Source organism: Corapipo altera, unplaced genomic scaffold, assembly GCF_003945725.1.
Source record: "Corapipo altera isolate COAL_440 unplaced genomic scaffold, ASM394572v1 0, whole genome shotgun sequence".
Lineage (NCBI taxonomy): Eukaryota > Metazoa > Chordata > Aves > Passeriformes > Pipridae > Corapipo > Corapipo altera.
Window position 1 is genome coordinate 56,211,157 of NW_020884872.1, and position 24,649 is coordinate 56,235,805.

The following is a 24,649-nucleotide window of genomic DNA, read 5'->3' on the forward strand; positions in this document are numbered from 1 at the left end:
GTAGGGGCAGACAGGTGCCATCAGTTTGGGAAGGGCATAGAGGTGCTGGAACAGGTCCAGAGCAGGCAATGGAGCGGGTGAAGAGTCTGGAGCATGGGTCCGATGAGGAGCTGCTGAGGGAGCTGGGGGTGTTCAGCCTGGAGCAGAGGAGGCTCAGGAGGACCTTATCACTTCCTACAACTACCTGAAAGGAGGTTGTAGTTAGGTGGGGGTCGGCCTCTTCTCCCAAGTAATAAGTGGCAGGTTGAGAGGAAATGGCTTCAAGGTGTGTCGGGGGAGGTTTAGATCGGGTATTAGGAGGAACTTCTCCACAGACAGGCTGATTACACATTGGAATGGCGGTGGAGTTACCGCCCCGGCAGGTGTTTAAGGATGTAGCACTTAGTGCCATGATCTAGTTGACGAGGTGGTGCTCGGTCACGGGTCGGACCCGCTGAACCCAGCAGTCTCCTCCACCCTCATCGACCCTGCGATCTCGTGATACGCCCCCCGCTGAGGGGGGGCGCGTGTCACGTGCCCCCCACACCCGCAGCGCCCAATAGGGAGGGCGGACCCGGCCACGTGATGAAGCGCGCGCGAACGGTCAAGAGGGAGGGCGGGGGAGGCCCCCCCCCCCCATCGCTCCCGGCGAGTCACGTGATGCGGGGCCGCCCCTCTGCCCCCCCCCCCCAACCCCCTCCCGCCGTCGTCACGTGTGCGGGCGCCGCCGGCGGCGCGCGCGGCCCCGACGGCCGTGAGGGGCAGGGGCAGCAGCGGCTGCGGCGCCGCCGGGGCCGGGGCGGGACCGCGGGGGCCGCGCTGCGCCGAGGGGCCGGGGGGAGCCCGCCCGGAGCCCGCCGGGACCTGCCGCGGGCACTGGGTGAGAGCAGCGGGCAGCGCGGGCCGAGCGGTCACCGCGGCGAGGGCCCGCGGGGGTGGCGGTGGCGGTGCCCGTGCGGAGCGGGAGGGAGAGAGAGGAGAGGGAGAAGGGTCCTTCTCGCCTCAGCAGCGCTGCGGTGGGCACCCTCATCGCGCTCTGTCGCGCCGCCTGCGAGTTCCCCCCCGTAGCTCCCTGGGAGCCTCTTCCTGTATGTCCTTAAGGCAGTACGTGCTTGATGCGTTGTGTTCTTACAGCCTTCTGGCGGTTTGTTTGTTTATTCGTTTTTATTTTTCTGTTTCGTGATGCCTCGGTTCATCCTTCGCTTTCGTCGCCGGCTTCCTGAAGGCTGAGATATCCGGCTTGTTGGAAAAACAGAAGCGCAGAGGAAAAACTCAGTGCTTTTTTTGTTTCTCCTCACCGGGCTTTATATGAAGTGCTAAAGCGTTTCTTCAGGTTTTTAGCGCGCTTCCTCCAAATTAAAGGAATATTTTTTTTTTAAAGGAGATTGTAGAGTTCTAATTTAGAAAACTCTTCTCCTAAATTAAATATTGAAGGAATAATTTAGAGTTCTAATTTAGAAAGTCCAAATGACCCCTTTCAGAAAGCGAGTTGTCCTCTATCGACGAAAAGTAAAATGGGCTTTAATCGTTCCACCACACTTTGGGATTACTAGGAGAAGGTACTAAACATCATAAATGGAAATGCGTTTGAAGCACAAAGTTTTTTAGGAAAAACTTGGGAAGATGTTTGAAAGATGTATTCGTTCTTTAGAGCCTTAATATGATTGTTTACCTTTGAATGCCTATCTCTGTATGGATCAGATTGAAATACAGGCATTGCTTTAAAAGAGATGTCCTCAGTAAATAGCTTTGATAAGTTAGAGTAACGGCTCAGCATAAAAAAGGAAAAGCATGTTGTGGTTGTAATTACAGTTTTGTTGTGGTGGGTGGATACCTGAAATACTATTAAGGGTTGTTTCCTATGGGCGAAACAGTCACGTTTAATAAGTGTTCACGTGCGTGGTGCTTTTTGCTTGCTTGTATTTCGCTCAGCTGGTTGCTCAAAGGTCTGGTTGTCAGTCACTTTTTTCCTTCCTTGTATTGCTCATAAAAGGCATCCGAAAATAAACTGTGCAGAGGTTCGAACCCGTGGGTTTTGCCAGAGAAATCTTGCTTTATGTAAGGTCTGAGGAAAGTAAGTTAAGGCATGTGATTTCAGGGAGTGCAGTATCTTTTTGTTGGCAGGGGAGAGCCTCAGTAACATCATTTGGTTCACACTTCTGATTAATGTTAATAGTATGTATTGTTTCCATGTTCTTTCTCAGTACTGAAATATGAGATTCAAAACAGCAAACAGACTGGAAAAAAACATGGGGAAGATTAGTGTTTTGTCTAGGATTTAATTCTCCCTCAGTTGAGGTGTACTTCAAATTAAAAAAGGATTAAGTGTGCCAGTCACTTTGTGTTGTTCTAAAGCCAGATATCCAGGCTTTTGTGTTCTCACTGCTGTTCATAATTCCCGTAGACAATTAGGAGAAACGAAGGCCTGAGCCTGCAGTTTCCCTTCGTGCAGGAGTAGGTCTGGCCAGCTGGAATAAACTGCAACACTGGAGCCTGAGGAAAGAGTGAAACAAACAAATGTGCAACTATGTTCAAACAATCAAAAGGGGATAATCTTTGAGGAGTTAACTATTGTTTTTTGTTGCGATGACAATTGGTACTGTGTGCCCGGTAGGATGTTGTGTTAGGCTATTGTTCTCTCCAGCATTGCTTTGTTTAGCTGAACTATAAACTCTGTAGAACTTTATCTAAAATCATTTTAACGGAACATTTTGTAAACACTGCCATTTTGGGGGTCTTTTCAGTCAGGGATCCATGTTTGCCTGCATGCATCACTCAGAGTCCGCTTGCAGGCTTTTTATTTAGAAATCAGATTAGTGAGACGTTAAATGTGTAGGCAGCAGTTGAGCACAGAATTTTCGAGGGGCTTATGTCTCTGAAAGCATGTGACTTGTTTTAATTGTGAGCAAATGTAGATGTCTTTCCCCTAATGCCGGTGACTACTCCGAGGTCAGTTTTTTTATCACAATATGTGGCCAGTTCAGTTTCTCTCTTTATAAGTCATCCTTTCTTGCTTATTTTTAGCCTTGCTGAAGTTCAAGCAGTCCTCTCTGTTTCTGTTCCTGCTTGGATACCGGGGTTGTTGGATCCTTTTAGAGATGTCAGAGCCGTGAGAAGAGGTGCTGTTGATGTAAACTCCCTCTGCTGGTTAGTTCGGCAGCAGAAATGAAGCTTTGTGGTGTGCAATTGTTTACCACTGCATCATGCAGCAGAAATTAACAGTTGAGAAGTGACATACAGTGTTTCTAAAAGCAACTAGAGCACTCAGTTTAAGCTCGGGAGTTTTATGCCTATAAGGCTTTTAATTGCAATCAGCCTGAAAGCTGTGTGTTGATAAGTGACAGATACTCCTTAAGTCCACTGCTGCCTTGTTGCATGCAGAATCTAAGCAATAGCTTGAGACCTAATATACTGAGACAGCTATTAGCATGCAGGTTAAAATCATTACTAGTACATTTGCTACTACACTGCACTTAAAAATTTCTCAGTTAAGGTGCAGTCTTTGCACAGTGTGTGCAGGCCCAGGTGGTTATCAGGAAAAGTAAACAACTGTAGGTCTCTTTGACGCACTGCAGGAAGGGTGAGTGAAGGACGATGGGTGTCTTTATTCTACTGCTTGCAGTGACAGGACTCCTGGATCATCAGCCTTTTGTAGCAAGGATTTGCCCAGAAGGAACTCTGGACATGCCTGTGTCTTGTCTGCCCCCTCTGCTCCCTCCCAGATTCAGGCAAATGTTGAGGATGAAGTTTGGGTGTGATTGGTGTGAGAGATCAATCACAGTATCGGAGAGCGTCTACTATTTTAGAAAGTATGTCTTAGAAGGGTGCTACAATCAATTTGGTTTCAGTTTTGATAACACTGAATTGCTTGCCTGACATCTCTGTTTACAATCCTTTATTTAAAAAATAGATTCCCCAAATACTTTTCTCTCACTGTAGACTTTTTTTCCTCCCTTTCCTGTGTCCCCCAGAACTTTTATTGAAAAATGAGAAATTGGCTAAGGTTGTAGAGGAATGCATCTTTAGGGAGGAAAAGGTGGTGCTTATTCCTTGGTTAGGCAATTACTTTCTGTGGAAAATAAGTAGCTGAATTAACTTTCTACGCACAGTTAAAGTTAAGAAACAGTAGTCCGTGTGTAAGCCCCAGAACTCTCAAGTCTGTGTGTTATTTCACTCGTTTAGACATAAAGCATAAAGAAAAGTAGCTTCATTTGCTACTGTAGAAATGTTGCAACTGGGTGATGACAGGTATACAGCAAATGGCAAAATCTAAGGACAATAGTTAATATCTCAAGAGGAGGGGAAAGGTGTGTGTCTTTGGGGAGAAACAATATGTATTACATTAAAGGTGAGAGAGGTTTTTTTGTTGTTTGGTTGGTTTAAGGATTTTTGTGACTCTTCTTTGGTTGCTAAACCTGGATAGGCTTTAGAATTGAGATTTATTAAAGAAACTAACCTGCCAGTGGCAGATAAGTTATCACTGAAAACCTTTTTGGGGAAATCCTTAAATAACTTTTTAGGATTGTAGGAACAGTTGAAATCGAACAACTGAAGATTACAGCATTGTTTTAGATAAAGCAGTGTTAACACCTGTTAAGTATTGTAAGGTCCTTCATCTGTGGATGGAGTTCATTGCTCGTGTCTTCAACCTGGAAAGGCTTGTGTGCTTGAAAGCTTTTATCTGCCGGTATTAGTTTGTCTGACAAGATATCAGGTTGAGCTTTAGGGTATGGGAAATGCAGGGTAACTTGCTTAGGTTTTGGAAGTGCTTGGAAGGGTTTTGCCAAAGAAGTGGTGAACTGAGTCATGCAGACGGGAAAAGAAGCCAAGTGGATTAAAGACCTCGTGCAAAGATCAGGAAGGGCAGCACATTTTAAACCGGCTCTCTTTAGAGTAGAATACGTTCTCTATCAAAATAACATTTTGTCTTCGTGTCTTAAATTCACGGGGTGTGTTCAAAATAACTTCAGAGAAGAAAATATTTTTCTTAATATTGACTTTGACACTTTTGTGCGTTGTCAGTTGTATTTATATGAGGCAAATTAAATAGGTAAAGTCAGAAGGGACAATTACTTGGTCTGCTCAAAACAACAAGTCATTGCTGTTTCCTTATAGTTGATTGATGGTGTCATATGTTAAAAGATTTGCCAAAGTGAGGTAACAAATCTTAGCAGCTAACTAGCCTGTGTTTGTAACTGGACTAGAAATTAAGAAGGCTTAAAAGCATTCAAATCTGTTTAGCTGTGTAGAATGTGCTGTGGTCTCGGCATCAGGTAGACTTTCAGCAAATAAATTTGCCATCTGGAGGTTTCAGGTGTTTTCAAGACCTGCGTCAAATGTGAAATGTAGAGTGAAGTTGGGCTTTAAGTGAGAGAAGTGTCTGTAGAGCAGTGCTGGGTTTGTTGGATCCAGGCTATGAAATTTGATAAGGAAGCAACCCCGCCTGGGTTTTGTTTGTGTTGGGGTTTTTTTGTGGACATACTTCCACAGTGACTTTAGTGTTTCTCAAACTTTAAAAAAAGTAATAATAATAATAATAATAAAAACAATAAACTCCTTTCTTCCAAAGATGTCCTGTTATTTCAGGAATGACTGCTGGTGTTACATAGTTTTCTGAAGCCAAGTCTTGATTGCCAGCACAGTTTTGAGAACCAAGTATCAGAAGCAAAGAGAAAGAGGCTCTCTTGGTGTTCTCGCTGTTGTCCATTTCTGATACCCAGGCATTATGAAGAAGTAGCCTGAACAGAGCAAAGAATAGAGGGACTGGATTGCACTGGAGCAAACAAACGAAAAGGAGATAATGTTAATGAAAGCATGCCATCTGGATAGAGACTGCATTTCTTACCTGTTGCATGATTCTCTAGCTTTTTGGTTTTTACTGTTTTATTATGTGTCTTGTCACTGGCATTCTGTGGAATTCTCCACCTAGTGCTCTCCTGATTCACAAGACTTGCTGGTACCCCTGAGCGTGGATCATAGGTTGTGTCAGAATCCCTTCAGGGTATGAGCTGAGCCGTGTTACAGTTGTCATGTGCAGGACTGAATGCCTGGGTGAGCTCTCTGTTAGTGCTGACTGTCAGCTTTGCTCTTGAGCTGCTGCAATTGTCCCGAGGAAACTAGGAAGAGGGAGCATTATAGAAGGATGGGTTGTATACATCCGTGTTCATTGGAAAATGATCTCTATACCCAGATCTCTATACCAATGTTTCCAGCTTTTAGTGAGATCCAGCATGTTTCTAAATAAGAGATTATGACAACTTTACCTACTTTTCTCTGTTATGTATCACTGCATAGTTGCACAGACTCATGAGTTTGCCTCATGCTTTCCTGCTCTGACAAATATTTTTTGACCATAATAAGAGCTTTTGATTGTACAAGAGATGGCAGATTTAGGTCATGTGCACAACAACTCCAGCCTCACTTTTATTTGCAGGTTACACATATATGTCAGTTCTTGCTTACATGGCATATATAAGTTGTAGGGATATGAAAAATTTCATAACTGAAAATTTTATAAATTTGAATTCCAACTGAAATCACCTCTGAAAATTCCCTCAGAATTCCACTCGGCCACCAGTGGATATTTGCTGGATAACAAATTTTTAGTAAGTTTGCTTGTAGAACAGCAGATGTTCAGTTAATACTGAATACAGTTTACTTCAATACTCTGCTAAGAAAAGGTCTGTTCTTCCAGTGACCTACTAGTGACTTGCTATTTGTTCACCTGAATACATGGAAATATAATTATGTATTTCATACAGAACAGGGGGTTTACTCTTAGAACCACCTGTCTTTTTTTTCCGTATAAAGGAATTTACCTTTTTGCCTGTTGATAAAAGTGCAAAATATGCTTTTTTTAATGTGCCTTTTTTTTTTTTTTTTTTTTTTGTTACAGCAATGTCATCCTGCTGATAGGACCCTCATGACACACAGCAGCATCATGGTGGATGTAGGCAAGTGGCCAATATTTACCTTGCTGTCACCTCAAGAAATAGCATCCATTCGGAAGGCGTGTGTGTTTGGAACATCGGCCAACGAAGCTATTTACATAACGCACAATGATGAGGTGAGGCTGCAGTCAGGTGGGAAATGTACTCTACAACGACTTGTTTTCAGAGTCCACTGAATATTTGTAAATGAACAGCTTCTCGAAAGCACTGTGTGAAATTTGCGTTTTTCGAAACATGCCGGATGTAATGTTTAATAGTACGGTTCCTGCAAATAAAAAGCCTGACTTCCAGGCCTGCATCAATCTGAATAATTCAGATCCATCAGTTAACTTCCAAAGTGTCCTAATGCTGACTCCTGTAGTTGTTAATTTTCATGTGGGAAGTTTCTGGCCCCTGACGGTCTATGGTAAAACTGTCCCCAGTTTATGAAGACCTGGGTATTACCACATCTGTGCATACCTGAGTGTAAATTGTTAGAAGTGAATATTCCTTTGTTTTTCAGGTATTTGTTTTTGGACTGAATTGCAGTAATTGTTTGGGAACTGGAGATAATCAGAGCACAATAGTACCAAAGAAATTAGAAGCCTTATGTGGAAAGAAGATCTCCAGTCTCAGTTATGGAAGTGGACCCCATGTTGTACTTTGTACTGAAGGTAGAAAATTAACCTTGAGTATAGAAACATAAGTTAATGATTTTAAGTTTCCACTTGCATTTAACAGGAACGGATTAAGGTGTAATTGTATTAACTTGTTAACTGGGTAATGTACACTGAGGGGCTCTGATGAGTCTTAAGTGGATCTAAGTGGATTTTGTAATAGGTTGCACTTGTAGCATTTCACTCTGTCATTTATGATATACTCTGTTTTACATATGCACTTTCATTTCCACAATAAATCTAGAGGTTATACTGTGATATAGGTATAAAAGAAAGTATATAATTTTTTTAGTATACAGATGATTCTTGTAATAGTTTCACTATTTCTTAACATCCATTCACTTTCATCTTGGTGTTTGCTGATATCTTAGAATTTTGTATTAATTTCCTTGGAATTTTTTTGGTGGTTTTCCTCACAAATATTTTTGCAGATGGTGAAGTGTATGCTTGGGGACATAATGGTTACAGCCAGCTTGGAAATGGCACAACCAATCAGGGCATTACTCCTGTTCAAGTTTGCACAAATCTGTTAATAAAGAAAGTGGTGGAAGTAGCTTGTGGCTCTCATCATTCCATGGCGCTGTCATTGGATGGGGACGTAAGTTGAAATCTGTTCAAATCTCTTAATTTCCTTCTTGAAGTGAACAGTGTAGGTGACCTTGCAGTTTGAACTTGTCTGTACAGGGTAGTTACAAACATCACCTTTTCTCCTGCTGCCTCAGACTGGGGTGTCCTGTTCTTCAGAGCAGACTTAAAAAAACCTAAAAAAACCCCCCCAAAAACCCTAAACAAACCCAAAACGAAAAACAAAACAAAAACCCACAAACTACCAAACCCCAACCACAAAAACAAGGGAATTATAGCTTAGTAAACCTTATGTCTTTTGTCTGCTGTATGTCTCACAGGGTGAGACCGGAGAGCTGTGCCACTTAACAGGTCAAAGAATGGTTCGTAAGGTGAAAAATGTAATTTATTTGCTTGCAGTTCTGTTAGTTAAGGGGTAAATTGAGTTTTTTGTGTTTACTGGTTAGCATTTAGTTGATTTCTTGCAGTATTCATGATTTGTAGAGTGGTACTGCAAAAGAATGTTGCTCTCCACACCTCCAAGTACCTTTGTGTGTAGCTAATGGAAGAGCACTTGGTTTATGTCCAAGTCTGCTTTATGCTGTTTGTTTACGTGGCTTAAGGCTATGTGTCATGGGAAACACACTTAGCTTCCAGTAAGTCATATTTGACCAATGTGGGTTGCATGTTACTGCACAGAGGGAAATCTGGTTTCAGCTCTGCATTAAAAAAAGAGGAGTTCTAATTTTAAAGTCTTCTGACAGTGAAAATGGAAACTACAGTTCTTTTCATTATGGTAACCTGAGCGTGTCTGTGTTATGGTTCAGTATGGAATGATAGTGCAACAGTAATACAAGTATTTTAAGGGTAGGAAAGAGAGATTGAGTGAACTTAAGTGGTCTGTGTTTTATCTGAAAGAAGAGCCTAGCTTGGGAAAGATTTTGTGCTGTCATGTTTGACCTGGTCAAACTATAAAATTTGGTGAGTGTGCAGGAAGGGGAGCGTTTTCATGTGTAAGTTATACTAGTGATACCAGCTGCTGTGTGGTAGCTGCCTGTGATGGCCATGCTGTCTCTTTTAATAGATGTAACATGCTGGAAGTCTGTGGAAGTGGGGAAGTTTCTTTGTGTTTACTGTGGAGTTGATATTTGCAGCTTGCTTACTGTAGTGATTAGTTAATGTATTCTAAATCCATCCCTAGCATGCCTTGCAGTAACTTGGTCTGTTTGTGCTCTATTTTGTCTGTACCAGAATTGATTACACTGAAAGCAGCAAAATGTGTTAAGCAGATTTATTTACAGAAAGATTTGACTGCAAAAAACCCTGTGACTTGATATTATGTGAAGCCTCAGAGAGACATTGAAGTTGAAAGTATTTGTGGAAATACTTGACATAATTGGTTAGGACAGTTAGTACCATTTTAATGCAGTGCAAATTTAAAAGAATATTTTAATGATAGAACTAAAGGACTGCAGATTCATGCTTCTCTGAGAGGGGAAACCGATTAGTTCTTTGGCATTTTGATCTACGTTTTGAGATTCTCTACCTCAGTATTTTCTGTTATTTAAATTGATGTCTTTTACAGAGCATCTTCAAATATTCAGTAGGAATCAAAGATCCAGCAATTAGAAGTAACAAAAAGCAAAGGACTAATGCTTTCTTTATGTTACACATGGTAAATGAGTTGGGTTGGTGGGCGGGTTTTTTCTTCTTGCCTTTGGTGGATTGGGGTTTATTTGGTGGCAGTGGAGGTGTTTGTTTTTATTTACTGACTTTTGGGTTGGTAGTAAACAGGTAGCTTCTGGCACTAAGGGATGTGCCAACTTCTCACTGGGGTACCTGCCAGTGTGCTTGTGCTGGCTAGCATGTCTGTGGCTAGATGTTTCCAACAAGGCAGACTTTTGAACTGGGTGAGGCACGAGAGAATGAACTATCAAAAACTGCTTTGTGCCATGCTGTGGGTGTGTATGCATGTAATAAAAACTGAGGGCAGTTTTGTACTGGAAGTATAAAGCTATACTTTTTTTTTATAGCAAACTGCTTTCCTGTATTCTTGACTTGCAGATGAAAGGAAACAGTATTTTTGTTTGTGTTAGTATTAGTTTGCCACTGGAAACTTTAAACTGACAGAGATAGTGCTTTTTTTGTTAATGCCATTGTGTACAAGAATGTAGCTACTGTGAAACATGGGCTGACAAACCCATCTTCTTGCACAGCTCTTGAAAGGTGTAGAAAAGGTATGGTAAATGTCCAGCAGTAACCTGGTTTAGAGTTCTGTGAAGAAAATTAAACTCTAAATTGGGGAGTTCAGCTTGTCTGGGAAACAAATGACATTCCTTTTTCCAGTATCATGAAATTATGAAGACAATCACTGTGTTTTTGTCTCACAGTCTGAGTAATATTTAATATGGAAATATGTTCTGTTTGGTTTTTGTTGTACTCGGATGCTCTGACTGTGTAGTAAGAAGCTGAAAAAAGTGCTATATTCATATTTGGTAGATCAGTTTTATTGCTGTTTGTAATTTTCAGCTGTTGAAAATTAAGCATTTCAACTTATTAAATAGGATAGTTTACCCAGTGTTATGCTGACTCCAGGAAGATTATCATCTATTGCTATCATTAGTATTACTGAGGCTTAAACTGTGTGCTTTTGTTTGGTTGTTTTTTTGGACAGCTGTACGCTTGGGGCTATAACAACTGCGGTCAGGTTGGATCTGGATCTACGGCAAACCAGCCAACTCCTCGCCGCGTTTCAAACTGTTTGCAGGGTAAAATTGTCGTTGGCATTGCTTGTGGTCAGACCTCCTCCATGGCTGTAGTAAACAATGGTGAGGTAAGCACTGCTGCTGTGTTCTCACATTCTCTGTTACCTGAACTTGTCAAGTTAGTGTCTGAATATGGAGGAATGCTGACACTTGAGTGCTCAAATTAGAGTTGTATTGGCAGAGTTAGGCTGATGACTTCTGTGAGACCAGTTTAAGGAAAATGCTGGAATTAACTGGAGATGCTGTCTTTAAACATTACTTCTTATGGCAAAAACTGTATTGGAACACAGTTCTTACGAAGTCTGCAACAGCAAGAATTTGAGCAGTTGCATTAAGCATGTCTGTCTTCATACTTCAAATGATTATTTAACATAAATAACGATAAATTAATTTATGTTAATTTCATTTTTTTTTAAAGCGTGCACAATTAAACAGTTAATTTTTCTGCAACAGTATGCTGACTGATCTTGAGTTTTAAACACATTGCTTAGTTGCCAGCATCAAAACTAGGCTTTTGAACATAGCCCTAGTATTGTGCAACTCTTTCATTTCAAATAAGTTTATGGTGCTGTCTTGCTTCTAGGTATGAACCTCAATTTTACTACATGTCACCAAACTGAGTGTAACATCTCTTGGGGAATGGAAGGACTGTAAAAGTCCCTGAGGTTGAGATGAGTTTTTTTCATTGCACATAATTTGTCATGATTTGTCCACCAAAGGAAAAGTTAAACTGGTGACTTCAGTTTAAACTAATCAGCTGATCAGAATAACTAAATTCACATTCTCTTAAGGAAAAAAAAGTAATAAGGAGAAAGGATGGTGTAAAAGTTATCTAAAGTGCTGATGCTGTGGGAGAGATTTTGAAGTAAGTTTATTCCAAAATTCCTTCTACTTGAAAGGCATGTACTTTAGACAGCTTCTTTAAAAGGTAAATGCAGGGTTGAAAGGTTGAATGCATTCAGTCATTGCAGTATATTTAACATCTTTCAGCCTTCTCTGTATTGCTCTTGAAATAACATATGGTTTTTTTAATAAGAAGTACTTAGCTTGTGCTTGTTACTAAGTCTTAAATGTTCTGTACTCCTGGAGAAGAGTGGCTGAATTTTGTTTTCCTTCTGCCATCAGGTTTATGGCTGGGGTTACAATGGCAATGGCCAGCTGGGGCTGGGAAACAACGGCAATCAACTCACACCCTGCAGAGTGGCAGCGCTGCACAGTGTGTGTGTGCTCCAGGTATGTCTAACACGGACATGAAAATGCATTCCTGCTGCTAGCTTGCGCTGAAGCCATATCTTTGGAATATTGTACCTGCCTCTAGACTTTGCAGTTCAAATAGTGAGGTTTTTTAGCTCTCGGGAATTATATTTTGCTTATAAAAAGTGCAAGTAAGCTGTAAAATCTGCTGTTGTAAATGCTTGGAAAGATTTAAAGTTAGCTAGTGTAACCATGAGTAAATTATTCAAGGGATACAAATTGCATCTTTGTTACAAAGCTGAATGATTCAGCTGGGTAAAGACAAGAAGGGTAACAAAATGTTCAAATTGGGTTCTATGTCAGTATTCTAATTAGTCGTTCAAAAGTGAGGGGAGAAGGAAGGTAAGAGTCATGAGTGTGGGTCTGATTGGTGGTTGGGTTTAGTTTGGTTTGGTTGGATTTCTCGGGTTTTTAGTAAGGTTCTGTGGAGTTGCCTGTGATATTTTGGGTTGAAGGATTGTTGGCTGTTGAACTGCAGCTCTCATAGAGTATTCATACTGTACAATATTCAAAATATATAACACTGAAAGTATTTCAGAGTATTGAAAGATGTGCTGAAGTTCTGTTCCTTGTATGAGGAGTCAGCAACTGAAGGTAACTAGCGGCTAAGAAGACTTTACCAGAGTACAGTAAATTATTTGGCGTTAATCAGTTAAATAAATGAAGTTGGGACTTTTCCAGTGCCTACAGCTAACATACTTGGTGTTAGCTTTAAGTACTGAGAAGTAACACTGTGTAGCACTGAGTGAAGAGTGCCTGAGATACTTTTAACGTGGCCTGAAGTAATGGGGGCGATAATTTTGTTTCTCATCTGTTTTGTTTAGTAGTAACGCTTCTACATTTACTTACAGATTGCCTGTGGCTATGCGCACACACTAGCACTAACAGATGAGGGTTTGCTCTATGCCTGGGGAGCTAACACTTACGGGCAGCTGGGAACTGGCAATAAAAGTAACCAGCTAAGCCCGGTGCAGATCATGATGGAAAAAGAAAGGTAATCTTGCTGAAGCTGTTTCTGGATTGATAAATCTGAGCATGTTATGCGGTCTCTAGTACTGGAAGCACGCACGTGAAGGACTTGGTAGATTGTTTTTCTATTGTTAATGTTAAAAGCATAGGAAAGGACAATAACTTAATGTTTCCAATAGACTGAGTGCTTTTTTCTGTCTCTAATGATCACTGAACGTAAGCATACTTTGTATCTTGATACTGAAAGATAATGAATGACTGTTAGGCTGTTCTGTATATAGATAATTTGGTTAAAAATCTGGAGCTATGAACTCAGTAAGCCAAGATGTTAACTTGTATTGAGGCTTACGTTAAAAAAAAAAAATGAATAGGGGGGAAGGAAGCAGCACCTTTGTAAGAAATGACATGTGAGGAAAAACAATTTTTGAAAGGCTGGCAGTAGCCACCCATGCAAACACAACTCAGTTTGCAAGGTTACTTGAGCTAAGGACAGTTAATACTACTTTTGATCAGTGGTACCAGTTAGTAGTTTGTAGTTTTTTAGTGTCCTAGATTCATAAAAGAATGAGACTAACCCTTGTCAACCCTCTTGCAACACTCTTATTATGCTCATGATTGGGATAACTCTTTTGCTGTTCACCTGCAAACGTGGACCTCAGTCCCCTTCTCTTGAGTCCTTGTGTATACCTATAGATTAATGTACCTTGGCTTGCAAACATATCTAGTCTCTAAATCTTTTGACTTGTAATCTCGAAACAATTCTGATTGGTTTTTCTCCTCCGTTTCTGAACTGTCTTTCTGGGAATTCATTCCTGTTTTGTGTTGTTTCTCCCACTTAACGTAAAGTTAAAAGGTGCGCAGTACTGGGAGTGTTTAAGAGCTTAAAAATGGGGTGGGGAAGAAGAAAGGAACCAACACAATAGAAGCCACTATTGTGGTGAGGCTTTTTTTTCTGTGAAAGAACTGACACTAATGAAACAAAATAAAATATTCTTTAAAAAAACAGTGGGAGAGAAATGCATATGTTTGCAGATAGATCAACTTTGTTCTCTTGGGGATTTATTTCATGAGTGAACTAAGGAGAACTGTTGCATTTAGTATTGTATGTGAACTCAAGCATGGGATTACAGTAAAACTGGCATTTGTTCAATGACTGAAGGAGGGAGAAAATACCATAGAACTTCTGCTTGGAATCTGAGGGAGAGAGAAATCGCTTGAACTTACTCATCCTGCTTGACTTGGCTCCCTCGGAAGCAGTGCTATAAGTGGATGAGCTGTCATTTCCCATGAAGCGTGTTGCTGCTGCTTCTCCTAATCTTTTTGTTTATGTAACTCTTTTGTCTCTCATACTGAATGTTGGTGACAGTTCCTCAGTAAGTGGCATTTGGTGCTGTCCTGAAGAATATTGCACACACAGCTTGTAAGGAACTTTTAGACTTCATTTTTTGTTTGCTTGGAAGGAACAGCTGTGAAGGTCAGCTTCCTGAATTTTGATGTTAAGTGTACGCTTAACGTGTTACCCTGTACATGTGCTGTAACTAAACTGTATGTGTACCATAAATGTGTTATAATAGTACATGTTCTGCTGTACTTCTAAAGTGTAGTGCAGTTACTCTAAAAAGAAGAATCTGTTCTGCTAAGGAAGGAAAGTTTGGGGAAGGAAGTAGTTTAGGTAGGTAGCTATGATGGAAAATTAATTATCATTAAAATAAGTACTCTGTGATGTCTCTTACAGAGATGCTGAAAGGTCTTAATGTTGCATAGAGGTTAAGTTGATAATAGTGTAAAACAACTGATTAGTCTTCTGTCTCTGGCAGAAATTGATACATATACTGAAAGTGATATAGATTCTTTCTGTGTTTTGTCTTGAAATAATTTTTGCACTTAAAATGTGGACTTTGTGCTAAAGTTTTTTGCCTAAAAATATAACTTCATGGATATTATTCTGTAAAGGAGCAAATATTTCAATATGTATATTCTTAGGCTGCTTGGAAAGCCTTTTATTTGTCCAGGTTGATCAGTTTTCTGGCACAAAAGCATGAAATTCTCTGAATTTTTACTTTGGAGAAAAAACAGGAAAGCATAGCTTTTGTTTTGAACTAACACTGGAACCTCCCAGTGTTTTGCTTATCATGTGAACAGAAACACTGACATTGTCCTTAGGCTATTTTAGTTGGAGTTGTTTCTTCTCAGTTCTTGTGGTGTTTCAGATAGCAAGACAGGGATTGCTTGAGCAACAGGAGAACAGAATAGATAAATGAGTGTCAGCACCCCTAATATTCGAAGGGGCTCTGTGAGGTAGGTGAAAAGACTAATAGACTTTATTTTAAAAAGAACCATGGCTCTTCAAGGATGTGGAGTTAGGTGTGTGTATTCACTCCTCCTCAAAGGAAGCACTGCCTGTGTTCATGCTGAATTTCAGTGCTGAGGAAGGGGAACTTAACTGCAAAATAAGAAGTTAGAAATACAGGCAGTGGGTGAGATCTCTGCCTATCTACAGAAATCAAATTAAAAGGGGAGTAGAAAGTATTTATTGGAAAATACATCAGAACTAATCTCAAAATGAGGGAGTTTTTACTGTGTCTGTTTGAAAGAAGTTCTGAAAAGTGCTCAGTGATGATCTAAGTAGTATAACTTTCCTGATATTCTTTCCTAACTGGAAGTTTCATAAAGTCCATAAGCATTTTTCTTGAGAATGTGTCTGATATGCGTTGGTTTTAAGGGGGAAAAACAAAACTCATTTTTCTTCATCCCTTTTTCCCATGGTCATGAAAGAATGGGAGTAAGTCAGCTGATGAGAATGACATAATTAAAGCAATATCTGATTACAATAACATCTACAAGCAATCTGAAAATATCATTGTGTGTTTTTAATATGTGTTCAAACAGTACGACATTGCTGCAGGACAGAAAAACAAGTATTATAGATGTGTAGTTTGATTGGCTGTTATTTTGGTGAGGTATTTGGAAAGTCACTTGATTCTGTACCTGTAAGTGTCTTACCAGGTTTCTTCTGTTTACAGGGTTGTGGAGATTGCAGCCTGCCACTCTGCTCACACGTCAGCTGCCAAGACCCAGAGTGGCCAGGTGTACATGTGGGGCCAGTGCCGAGGGCAGTCCGTGACCTTCCCCCACCTCACTCACTTTGCCTGCACTGATGATGTGTTTGCTTGCTTTGCTACCCCTGCCGTTATGTGGCGTCTGCTGTCAGTAGGTGAGCTCCAGCTCCCACATGGCAGCCAGTGCTGTGTCCATTTTAGTGGTTAGTACAGGATCTCTCTTCTGTGGCAGGTTGCTGTTTCAAGGAGGACTGGCAGCTAGTTGTTTTTTTTTCTTCTAAAGGAAACAGTCTATTTTGGTAGCTAATGATCCAGAGTAGGGCTAACAAGACTGTTTGCCAGTATACATCAAGAGTGAACCCTGTTTTTTCCTTGCACCTTGAATGTTGTGTATTCCCTACATTTGAGCTGTTTGACCTTCAACTCAGGACTGGGAAGGAATCCTGGATCATTAAACATGCTGCTAATTCTTACTTGACCCCAAATATGCTATAAATCTCTTAGCTTGGATTTCCTGGAAAACATGAGGGTGTTTTTGTGTTCAAAACATAAAGATGTTTCATCTTAGATCAGCCACTTCAGTTCATAAGATCATTTAGGAGATCTAATCTGTTTTCATGTTGACAACAGATCCTAATTTTGTTAGTCCTTGTACAAAATTGTTTTTGTGGAGGGATGGATCACAGCCTAAGTAACTTTTCTCCATACTCAGACTTTATCATTGTGTGTAGCTTTTCCTAACCCAGCTTCTGTCTTAATTTCTCATTTAGCATGTTTATCATGTTTGTAGAAGTCCAGGTAACAGCATCCCATCTGTGGAGGAAAATGCAATAGTTTTACTAAAGAGAGAGAAGATTTGCTTGGAGCAGTCTGCTCCTGAGTAAATCTAAGTCTTGTTTTATCCCATTTCTCACTTTCTCCATTCTCTAATCCTTTGCAATATGTGTTAGTCTTGCTCTCTGCAGAGGTCTGAGCGTTGTTCGGTCTATTGCCTTTTGCTAATAGTGAGGGCTGCTTAAATGACATCTCCCCAGTTTCAGTACCTTTCAAGTTCTTGGTTTTTATGAATTACTCCCAGACTGAGTATAACCAGCAGTTTGAGTTCTGTTACCTGCATTTTGACACCTCTTGCCCTTTGGGGATTCTTCCCTCTTTACTTTGATAATCTTACTTATTGGATATTTAAATCAAAGGCATTAATTATGGGGGCATTTTTAATCTCCGTTTTCCATGTGCTTGTTTTCCTTCCTCAGCTTTTTAGTACTAGAGATTGAAAAACTCCTTTTTTCTCTTGGTTTTTTTTTTTTTTTTATGGTGTTTTGTTTTCTTAACAAGAGCTAACTCTGTCTAAAGGTTATTGTTTTACTTCCAGTTATGGTAGCTCTGCCAAAAAAATTAGTCAGTCAGGATTGTCTGTGGTGAAGTACAAATCTGCAGCCTTTTTTCAGGACTGAACTTAAGGTATTTGGAGTGAAAGTTGATCTGCATAGCTTAAGCTAAGCTGATGACCTAGAAAAAAAAGATCACATGAGCAAATGGAGAGGGATTGGAGCATGGTTTAGTTAGCCCAGATGAGATGCAGCTTCTGTGGATGATTCAGGTAAATCAGAGGAGTGTATGGTCTTTTGTGGCACAGATGTAACTTGTCAGTTCTGAGGAGTTTGTTACAGCAGTATTTCTTTTTTTAAATACTATTTAGCTAATGGTGAAGAGTGATTTGTGGATTTTATATGGATGAACAGTGTGCAGTGCTGTGGGACACATGAGACACAGACCACATCCCAGGATAGTGGAAATCCATTTGCTTTTCTTTTCCATCCTGCACTTCTTAGAAGCCGTGTGTCTTGAAACACATTTTTAAGATGCATCAGCAAAAGCTTCGAATAATGGGTTAAATTCGGTTTTCTAAAACTTCAGAGTTCTTGATTTATCAGAAGCCTTAGGCAACTTGTGCTGCAGCTCTTGTATGATTTCTAGAGACAGAGTGGGGCCTCTGTTGGACCGGTGCCATAGGCCTTAATAGAGAGAACCGTGATATCTCAGCTTTAATCCCTTTAATTCCACTTCCAAAATTGCTGAGGTCCTGTGTCCTCGGTTGTACCAAGAACACAGTGTCTACTATCTCTTCAACAGCACTGCTGTTGTATTTTGTGTTTTCATAGCTGAATAATAAACTGAGTAAATGGTGTCAGTGGTAGTTCATGTTAACGAGCCCTGGCAAGCCCCTTACCAACCTGCAGGCTGTATGCAGTCTGCCAGCACAAGGAAGTGACCAAGTGGTGACATGTTTTCTTACTTCTTAGGCTCAGCTCGCACCGTGTCAGTGCAGCAGGAGTGCTGTACCCCATGTCCCAAGTGAGTTCAGGTGATATTGCAGACTCCCACAAGCAGCAGTGTGAAGATTAAGTCACAGAGCTGAGTTTGCAGGTAGCAGCGCTAGCACGGAGCTGCCCAGAGGCTGGAAATTTCACGGCTGGTGCCCATGTGGAGAACAAGTTCTCCGGGTGCTTTCCTTGGTGCTGCGCTACATCTGTGCAATGGGATGGAATGAGAACTGCTGCCTGTAGCTGTCGTGGAGCAGCCCTTCCCAACAGGGAATGCTGTTGGATTAATTCATTCTTCCCATTTTGTCACTTGAGCCAGTGGAGCCCTGACACTGACCTGTTTTCCTTCATGTGCTCTTAGAGTAGTTGCTAGCTTTAGTTAGTGATGTGCGTGTTCCATTTAGGATGCTTAATATGTTGGTTTGTTTTTTAAATTGTTTCTGTAGAACATGAAGACTTTTTAACAGTAGCAGAGTCTCTGAAGAAAGAGTTTGACAGCCCGGAAACCTCAGATCTGAAGTTCCGTGTGGATGGAAAGTACATCTATGTACACAAAGCTGTTCTGAAAATCAGGTAGTGGTCATGTTTTGCAGCTCTTATTTGTACAGAATAACCTCTTATATCACATCTTAGGGGGAGAAAAAAAAGTAAGGGGTAGGGTGGGACCCCTTAACCTGTAACGTGTAGCATCTGTGTATCCATAATCACTTTAAATGAAGTGACTATAAAAGGAGTGGTCCACATTCACTTTTCACTGACCCTGTTTGTTTTTCCCAGGATAATAAATTCTGTTAAGTTGGTCTGATTGCAAATGTATACGTGGATGTTTCTGTAGCATAGACAAAATAAAAGTTTCATCTTAATGCATAACAAAGTCCATAGTTTTAGGAATGAAAATGTGGACTTTCTGTGATGGGGTATGGTAAAAATCTGTGAATATGACAGTGCCCCAAATACGTATTTTAGGGGGGCTGTAATGTAACATTCATGTGTTTGTATAACAGTGTTCCAGATGATGTCTCTGTCTCCTAGGTGTGAACACTTCAGAACAATGTTCCAGTCATACTGGAATGAGGATATGAAGGAAGTGATAGAAATAGACCAGTTTTCTTATCCTGTGTATCGTGCCTTTCTTGAGTACTTGTATACAGACAGTGTTGACCTTCCACCTGAAGATGCAATAGGTATTGCTTACAGTCCAATTATATTAGAAAGCAGCATCCAGAAAAACTGAGACAGGGGATGCAGAATAAGTGTATAAACATAGGCTTCTAGTCTAGCCTATAATGCATTTTACTGGTGATTAATTAAGCTGTCTTTAAAAGATTCTTGTAGCAAACTTAATACAGCAAAAGTGGTGCACATTTAGAAATAAACTATGAGCAACTCTTTCAAGTTTGGCAGAGAAACTATTTCTCTGGGTTAAAATACTTACATATTTAAATTGAGTCAATTATTGTTTGACATAATTATCAAATAATTTCAATAAATCTAATGGGAAAACTTGTACAGCAGAGCAATTACAGCAAGATGTAATTCAAGCCCGTATTTTGATATTAGTAGTGTTTTATTCATGTTTTGGTGCCTGTTTTGTGACACTGTTGCAAGCATTAGGTATGCAGATCAGAGGAACAGCTCTCATGCTTACAGAGATTAACGGGATTGCAGTGTGAGGTTATAAAAGGCCTTTCTTTGTGTGTAGTGTACATTTTCTGGGTAGTGACCTGCTTGCGAAAATCACATTATAGAGATTCAGAGCTTTGCACGCGGAATACAAATGCAGTCTGTACCCTGGGAGCATAAATTGTTGCTGAAAGAGCAGAGATCATTACATCTAACTAATACAGTGGTGTTTTAATTGCAGGGCTTTTGGATTTGGCTACGTCGTACTGTGAAAACAGACTGAAAAAACTGTGTCAGCACATCATCAAGAGAGGAATTACTGTGGAAAATGCATTTTCATTGCTCTCTGCTGCTGTGAGATATGATGCAGAGGTAAACTTCTAAAGTTCAATCTCTTAAATAGGTGGCTGGTTTCTGACTTAAACTATGGATAAAGGCAGCCAGTTACATTTTCATATAAGCTCCCTCACTCACTGTCAGATAATGCTATTTGCCACTTTCAGAATTTGAGAATGTTGGACTTCTGAAAACTGTGTTTGCCATGAGAGGTGTATCTTAAGTTTTCCCCGTAAACCAGTTCTGAGAAGATGAGCTAGTACACAGATATTTCTGAGGATAAAAACACTAACTCTGAAACAAGGGAAGGGTTTAAATACAAAGGAAAACACTATGAAAAGCAGACTTGTAAGCCTTCAAGTTACTTATTTGTAAGGCTGTGTGTTGTGTGTGATGACATATGATTGTAGGTTGGGGATTGGGTGCATTTGGCTTTTTTTTTTTTTTTTGGTTGGTGGGATGTTTTTTTGTTGGCTTTTTTTGTTTTGTTTAGCTACAGCCAAATACAGTTCCAGTTTTCTCTGTCTGCTAATGACGTGTCAAACTAAGAACTGCTTCGTGGGCCTTACAAATGCTGAAGAGGGAGGAACAGTGTGTGGAAAGGGGGGGAAGGGCTGGTGGAACTTCCCTGCTGCACGATGTCTGACTTCACTACTAGACCACTAACATGCAGCTTTGAAAACTAATGGGGAAGTATGCCAGGGCTTGCTTTGGCTATTTGTGTTCAGTGTAGTATCTGTGCATTGTGTTGGCAACTTTGCGATTGGTTGGTTTTTAACTTGCTACGTATGCTTATAAAGCAGTTTTTTTGGTACTCAGTAAATCAACTCATTGCTTTTTCTTGTATTCAATATCAAGCAAATGGCATGCAGGTTGCCCTAACTTATTTCAGAGTCTTGCAGTGTGTTGCTTGTTTGATATATCTTACCCAAAGGGCTGTGTCAGTGTCTGTTGTGCCTTAAGCTCTGCTGTGAATAATGATGTCTTTGTTTGGGAGTTCATCAAAAGTAGAAGATTGGCATACTTTAGCCTCAAGATTGTTTGCAGGACAGATCTTCAGTTTGTGATTGATTCTGCTTGTAAAGGATATAAGAAATCCAGTTACTATGCTTTGTCTGTACCTCACTAGCTAAATGAAATTAAAAATCAAGTGAAAAGTATAGACCTAAATACTGCTTCCAGGAGAGAATGGGTGACCCTGAGGGGTTGGGCTTTTATAAAAAAGCTGGTTTTACATGCTGTAATGTTAGCTGGGGACTTGAAATTGCTTGAGTGATGTAGTTCATTCAAGGGAGTGTGGGCCTGGAAGACAACAGTTAAAAGAAGCTGCTTCACTGATTTTTAAAATACCTCCATGACGTGAAACTCTCCTACACTTTCTTTTGGTGACTGACTGAAGTGACTATCATTAGGTCAGGGCTACCTTTTAAAATAATCCTTAGCTGTGCCTTTATTCACCTAAGTCTATATATTAAGTACAGTTTGCTGGGAGTGCATTCATCTGCAAATGAATTTCAGCCTTTTTTTTAATACAGAACTTTAAATTTTCCAGAGTTACTTACTAATACTACAATAATTCTGTTTATTGTATGCTTCTGTTGCATTGACTTGGAATATGAATTTTTTTTAATAAAGCAGTGCAAAATATTCTAATGTGTATGATGTAATTTTCTTTAAAATGCTAGTTAATTCTGTTATTAAAAAAAAAATACAAAACATCAGTGTTCAGTTCTAATAAGCTTGTCTTTTTTTGTTGCACAGATGCCACACAAGTCAAGATCTGCAGCTTCAGAATGCCTGGTTTTAGGCCAGGATATATTTTTATATTATTGTTGTGTCAAGAACTCCCACTAGCACACACAGTTGCTGTAGCTTTCAGTATTGACCTTAAGTGAAAACATGATTAGTCTTTCATACCTCATGTGGCTTAAAGAGCTCTGCAAATTTGTTATGTTATGCCTTCCTGCAGTGCCCAGTCTACTGAGCAGCTGAGGAAGGATGTGTTCTCACATACAGGGTACTGGTCCTACAAATGTTTAATAAAGAAATGTGAACAGTGTGAGCAGTTGCCCTTTTGTAAGGGCTGCAGTGTCCTCCTTATAACAGCTTAGATCTGCATCACAGAGTAGATTCCTTCTCAAAAGAGGACTTGGAAATATTCAGTCTGAGTGGGAAGTGTCCTGTGGTCAACCTTATATTGACAGTGACTTGTGTTAAGACATCCTTTTGGTCTGACATCATGTGGGTGCACTTATGGTTGTGAGGCTTTTTGCCATGTAACTTCAAGGCTCTGGTTAAGCCCTTAGCTAAGCGGGAGGTCAAGCAACCCTACAGAAACATTTGAGTTTATATTATGGAATTAAATAGTTGAATTTTTTCTTCATCCACAGTCTTCATTATATATCATTACCCTGAGATGTTCTATTTGTATTGGAGTTTAATAGCTGTTACTGAATGCAGATGAAAATTTACAAGTGGGAGAACTTAAAATATATATTGCTCAAAACAGCTGATTTTTTTGACTGCACTATATAGTAAGAACCAGATTTTGGTTACTTCCCCTTCTAACTGCATTTACGTAGTGACATGGATGGGTAGAATTATTACTTTCTGTTGCATTTATGTAGTGACTGTTTGGGGAGCAAACCATTGAGAGCTACTGGGTTAATGCTTGTCCAGTTCTCTGCAAAAATAAAGCATATATGGGCACTTGTGACTGAGTGAAATTTTCTGTGATGAAAACAAAGAGAATAACACATTTGTTTGTTTTTTTTTTCCCTGTTTAGGACCTAGAGGAATTCTGCTTTAAGTTTTGTGTCAATCATTTGACAGAAGTGACACAAACTACAGCATTTTGGCAAATGGATGGTCCACTGCTAAAGGAATTCATTGCTAAAGCCAGTAAATGTGGAGCCTTTAAGAACTGACATGAGGCTGTAAGTTACGGTGCTGGTAGGGAGGTTTTTTGCAGTTCCAGCAGGATGCCATAAGTGCACGGGTACAGCAAGCATTACGTGGTCTCTCGCACCAGAAGACGTGAAAGGCCACAGTGAAAACAAATGTTTTCAGTGCTCCAGAGTGAACTGATGTAAAAATGTCAAGCAAAATATTCACCTTCATTTAACCAAGTTGGATGGTGGAACCAGCTCAAGATTTGAGACAGGAAATGCTGCAGTATGCAAAGGGTACTGGCCGGTGTTACGGACTTACCTTTCTAGCCTAGGAAATCTCAGTTCTGGCACTGCCTGCTCCTGTGTTCAGTTTACGTTTTGGGGTCGGAGCCACTGAATGATGTCACTTAAATCATTAACTCCCTGGGATTATAGAGAAGCAAATGGCATGGTTATTTCTTACTGCATTTGCATGATATTGAATGAGTTGACCATTTGCTGTGTGTAATTAACCAAGTGTATCCAGTGCTTAAAGTGTGCAAAAATAATGTATCCTCAAAGCCTAGGCAAGTGACTTTGAGGAAAGGAGTTACTAGCAAAACTAATTGGGAGTAAATCTCTATATTTGGGTATATTTTAATATAAGTTGTAATATGTACTTTGTGTAATCTGTTCAAGCAATATTTATAATACTTAATGGAAATAATTCCCTCTTCAGTGACTTCAAATTACATTGGTTCCCTCAGAGGGGAAGGGATATACTGTACTGAAAGTTGGGTGGGGTTTTGCTTTTAAGTACTGTCTAAACTTAAACTATATGTAATAAAATTTAATTTTTTTTGTACCTGTTCACTAGCAAACTAATTTAGACTTTGAAGAATGTTGCAAGCTTTTTGTGTCACATACTGTATAAATTGCTTTGTTTAAAAAAAAAAAGTAAACTCAACAAAACAACAAAGGAAAACCCCCCAACAAACAAAAACCATAGCCAAACTAACCCTTCATGCTATATTACTGAATCTTGCTGATTTCACTGTACTTGACAATACCTGTGATTTTGATTTCAGAATTGAGCAAATTTGTTTGTAGGCTCTAATTTAGACCTCAGTGATTGCAATCTATGGATCTGATTTTTTTCATTAAGTCATCCATATGTGACTGTAACCCTACAGCAGGTATGTATGGATATACACACCTACTATTCTCATCATGTGTTTTTAATAACAGAGCTCCACGTTAGTGCACTTATGTTTTAGGGGGGCGTTTTTTAGGCAGAATT

The 24,649-nt window shown here is 40.0% G+C and overlaps 1 protein-coding gene across 3 annotated transcripts; it reads left to right on the forward strand.

The window, feature by feature from the left end:
- The first annotated feature begins 804 nt into the window (after positions 1 to 804).
- RCBTB1 (RCC1 and BTB domain containing protein 1) lies at positions 805 to 24,220 on the forward strand. Of its 3 annotated transcripts, none has more exons than XM_027648639.1 (12): positions 805 to 859; positions 6,875 to 7,045; positions 7,432 to 7,582; positions 8,017 to 8,183; positions 10,824 to 10,982; positions 12,040 to 12,147; positions 13,020 to 13,162; positions 16,161 to 16,351; positions 18,967 to 19,093; positions 19,553 to 19,704; positions 20,385 to 20,515; positions 23,266 to 24,220. In XM_027648639.1, exons 2-12 carry the CDS (start codon positions 6,902 to 6,904, stop codon positions 23,404 to 23,406), a joined length of 1,614 nt encoding a protein of 537 aa, XP_027504440.1. In that variant the 5' UTR covers positions 805 to 859; positions 6,875 to 6,901; the 3' UTR covers positions 23,407 to 24,220. The 3 variants fall into 3 exon arrangements, with proteins under 3 accessions (XP_027504440.1, XP_027504457.1, XP_027504447.1); XM_027648646.1 differs by lacking the exon at positions 805 to 859 and adding an exon at positions 3,108 to 3,126; XM_027648656.1 differs by lacking the exons at positions 20,385 to 20,515; positions 23,266 to 24,220 and having other exon boundaries at positions 19,533 to 19,641.
- The last annotated feature ends 429 nt before the right edge of the window (positions 24,221 to 24,649 follow it).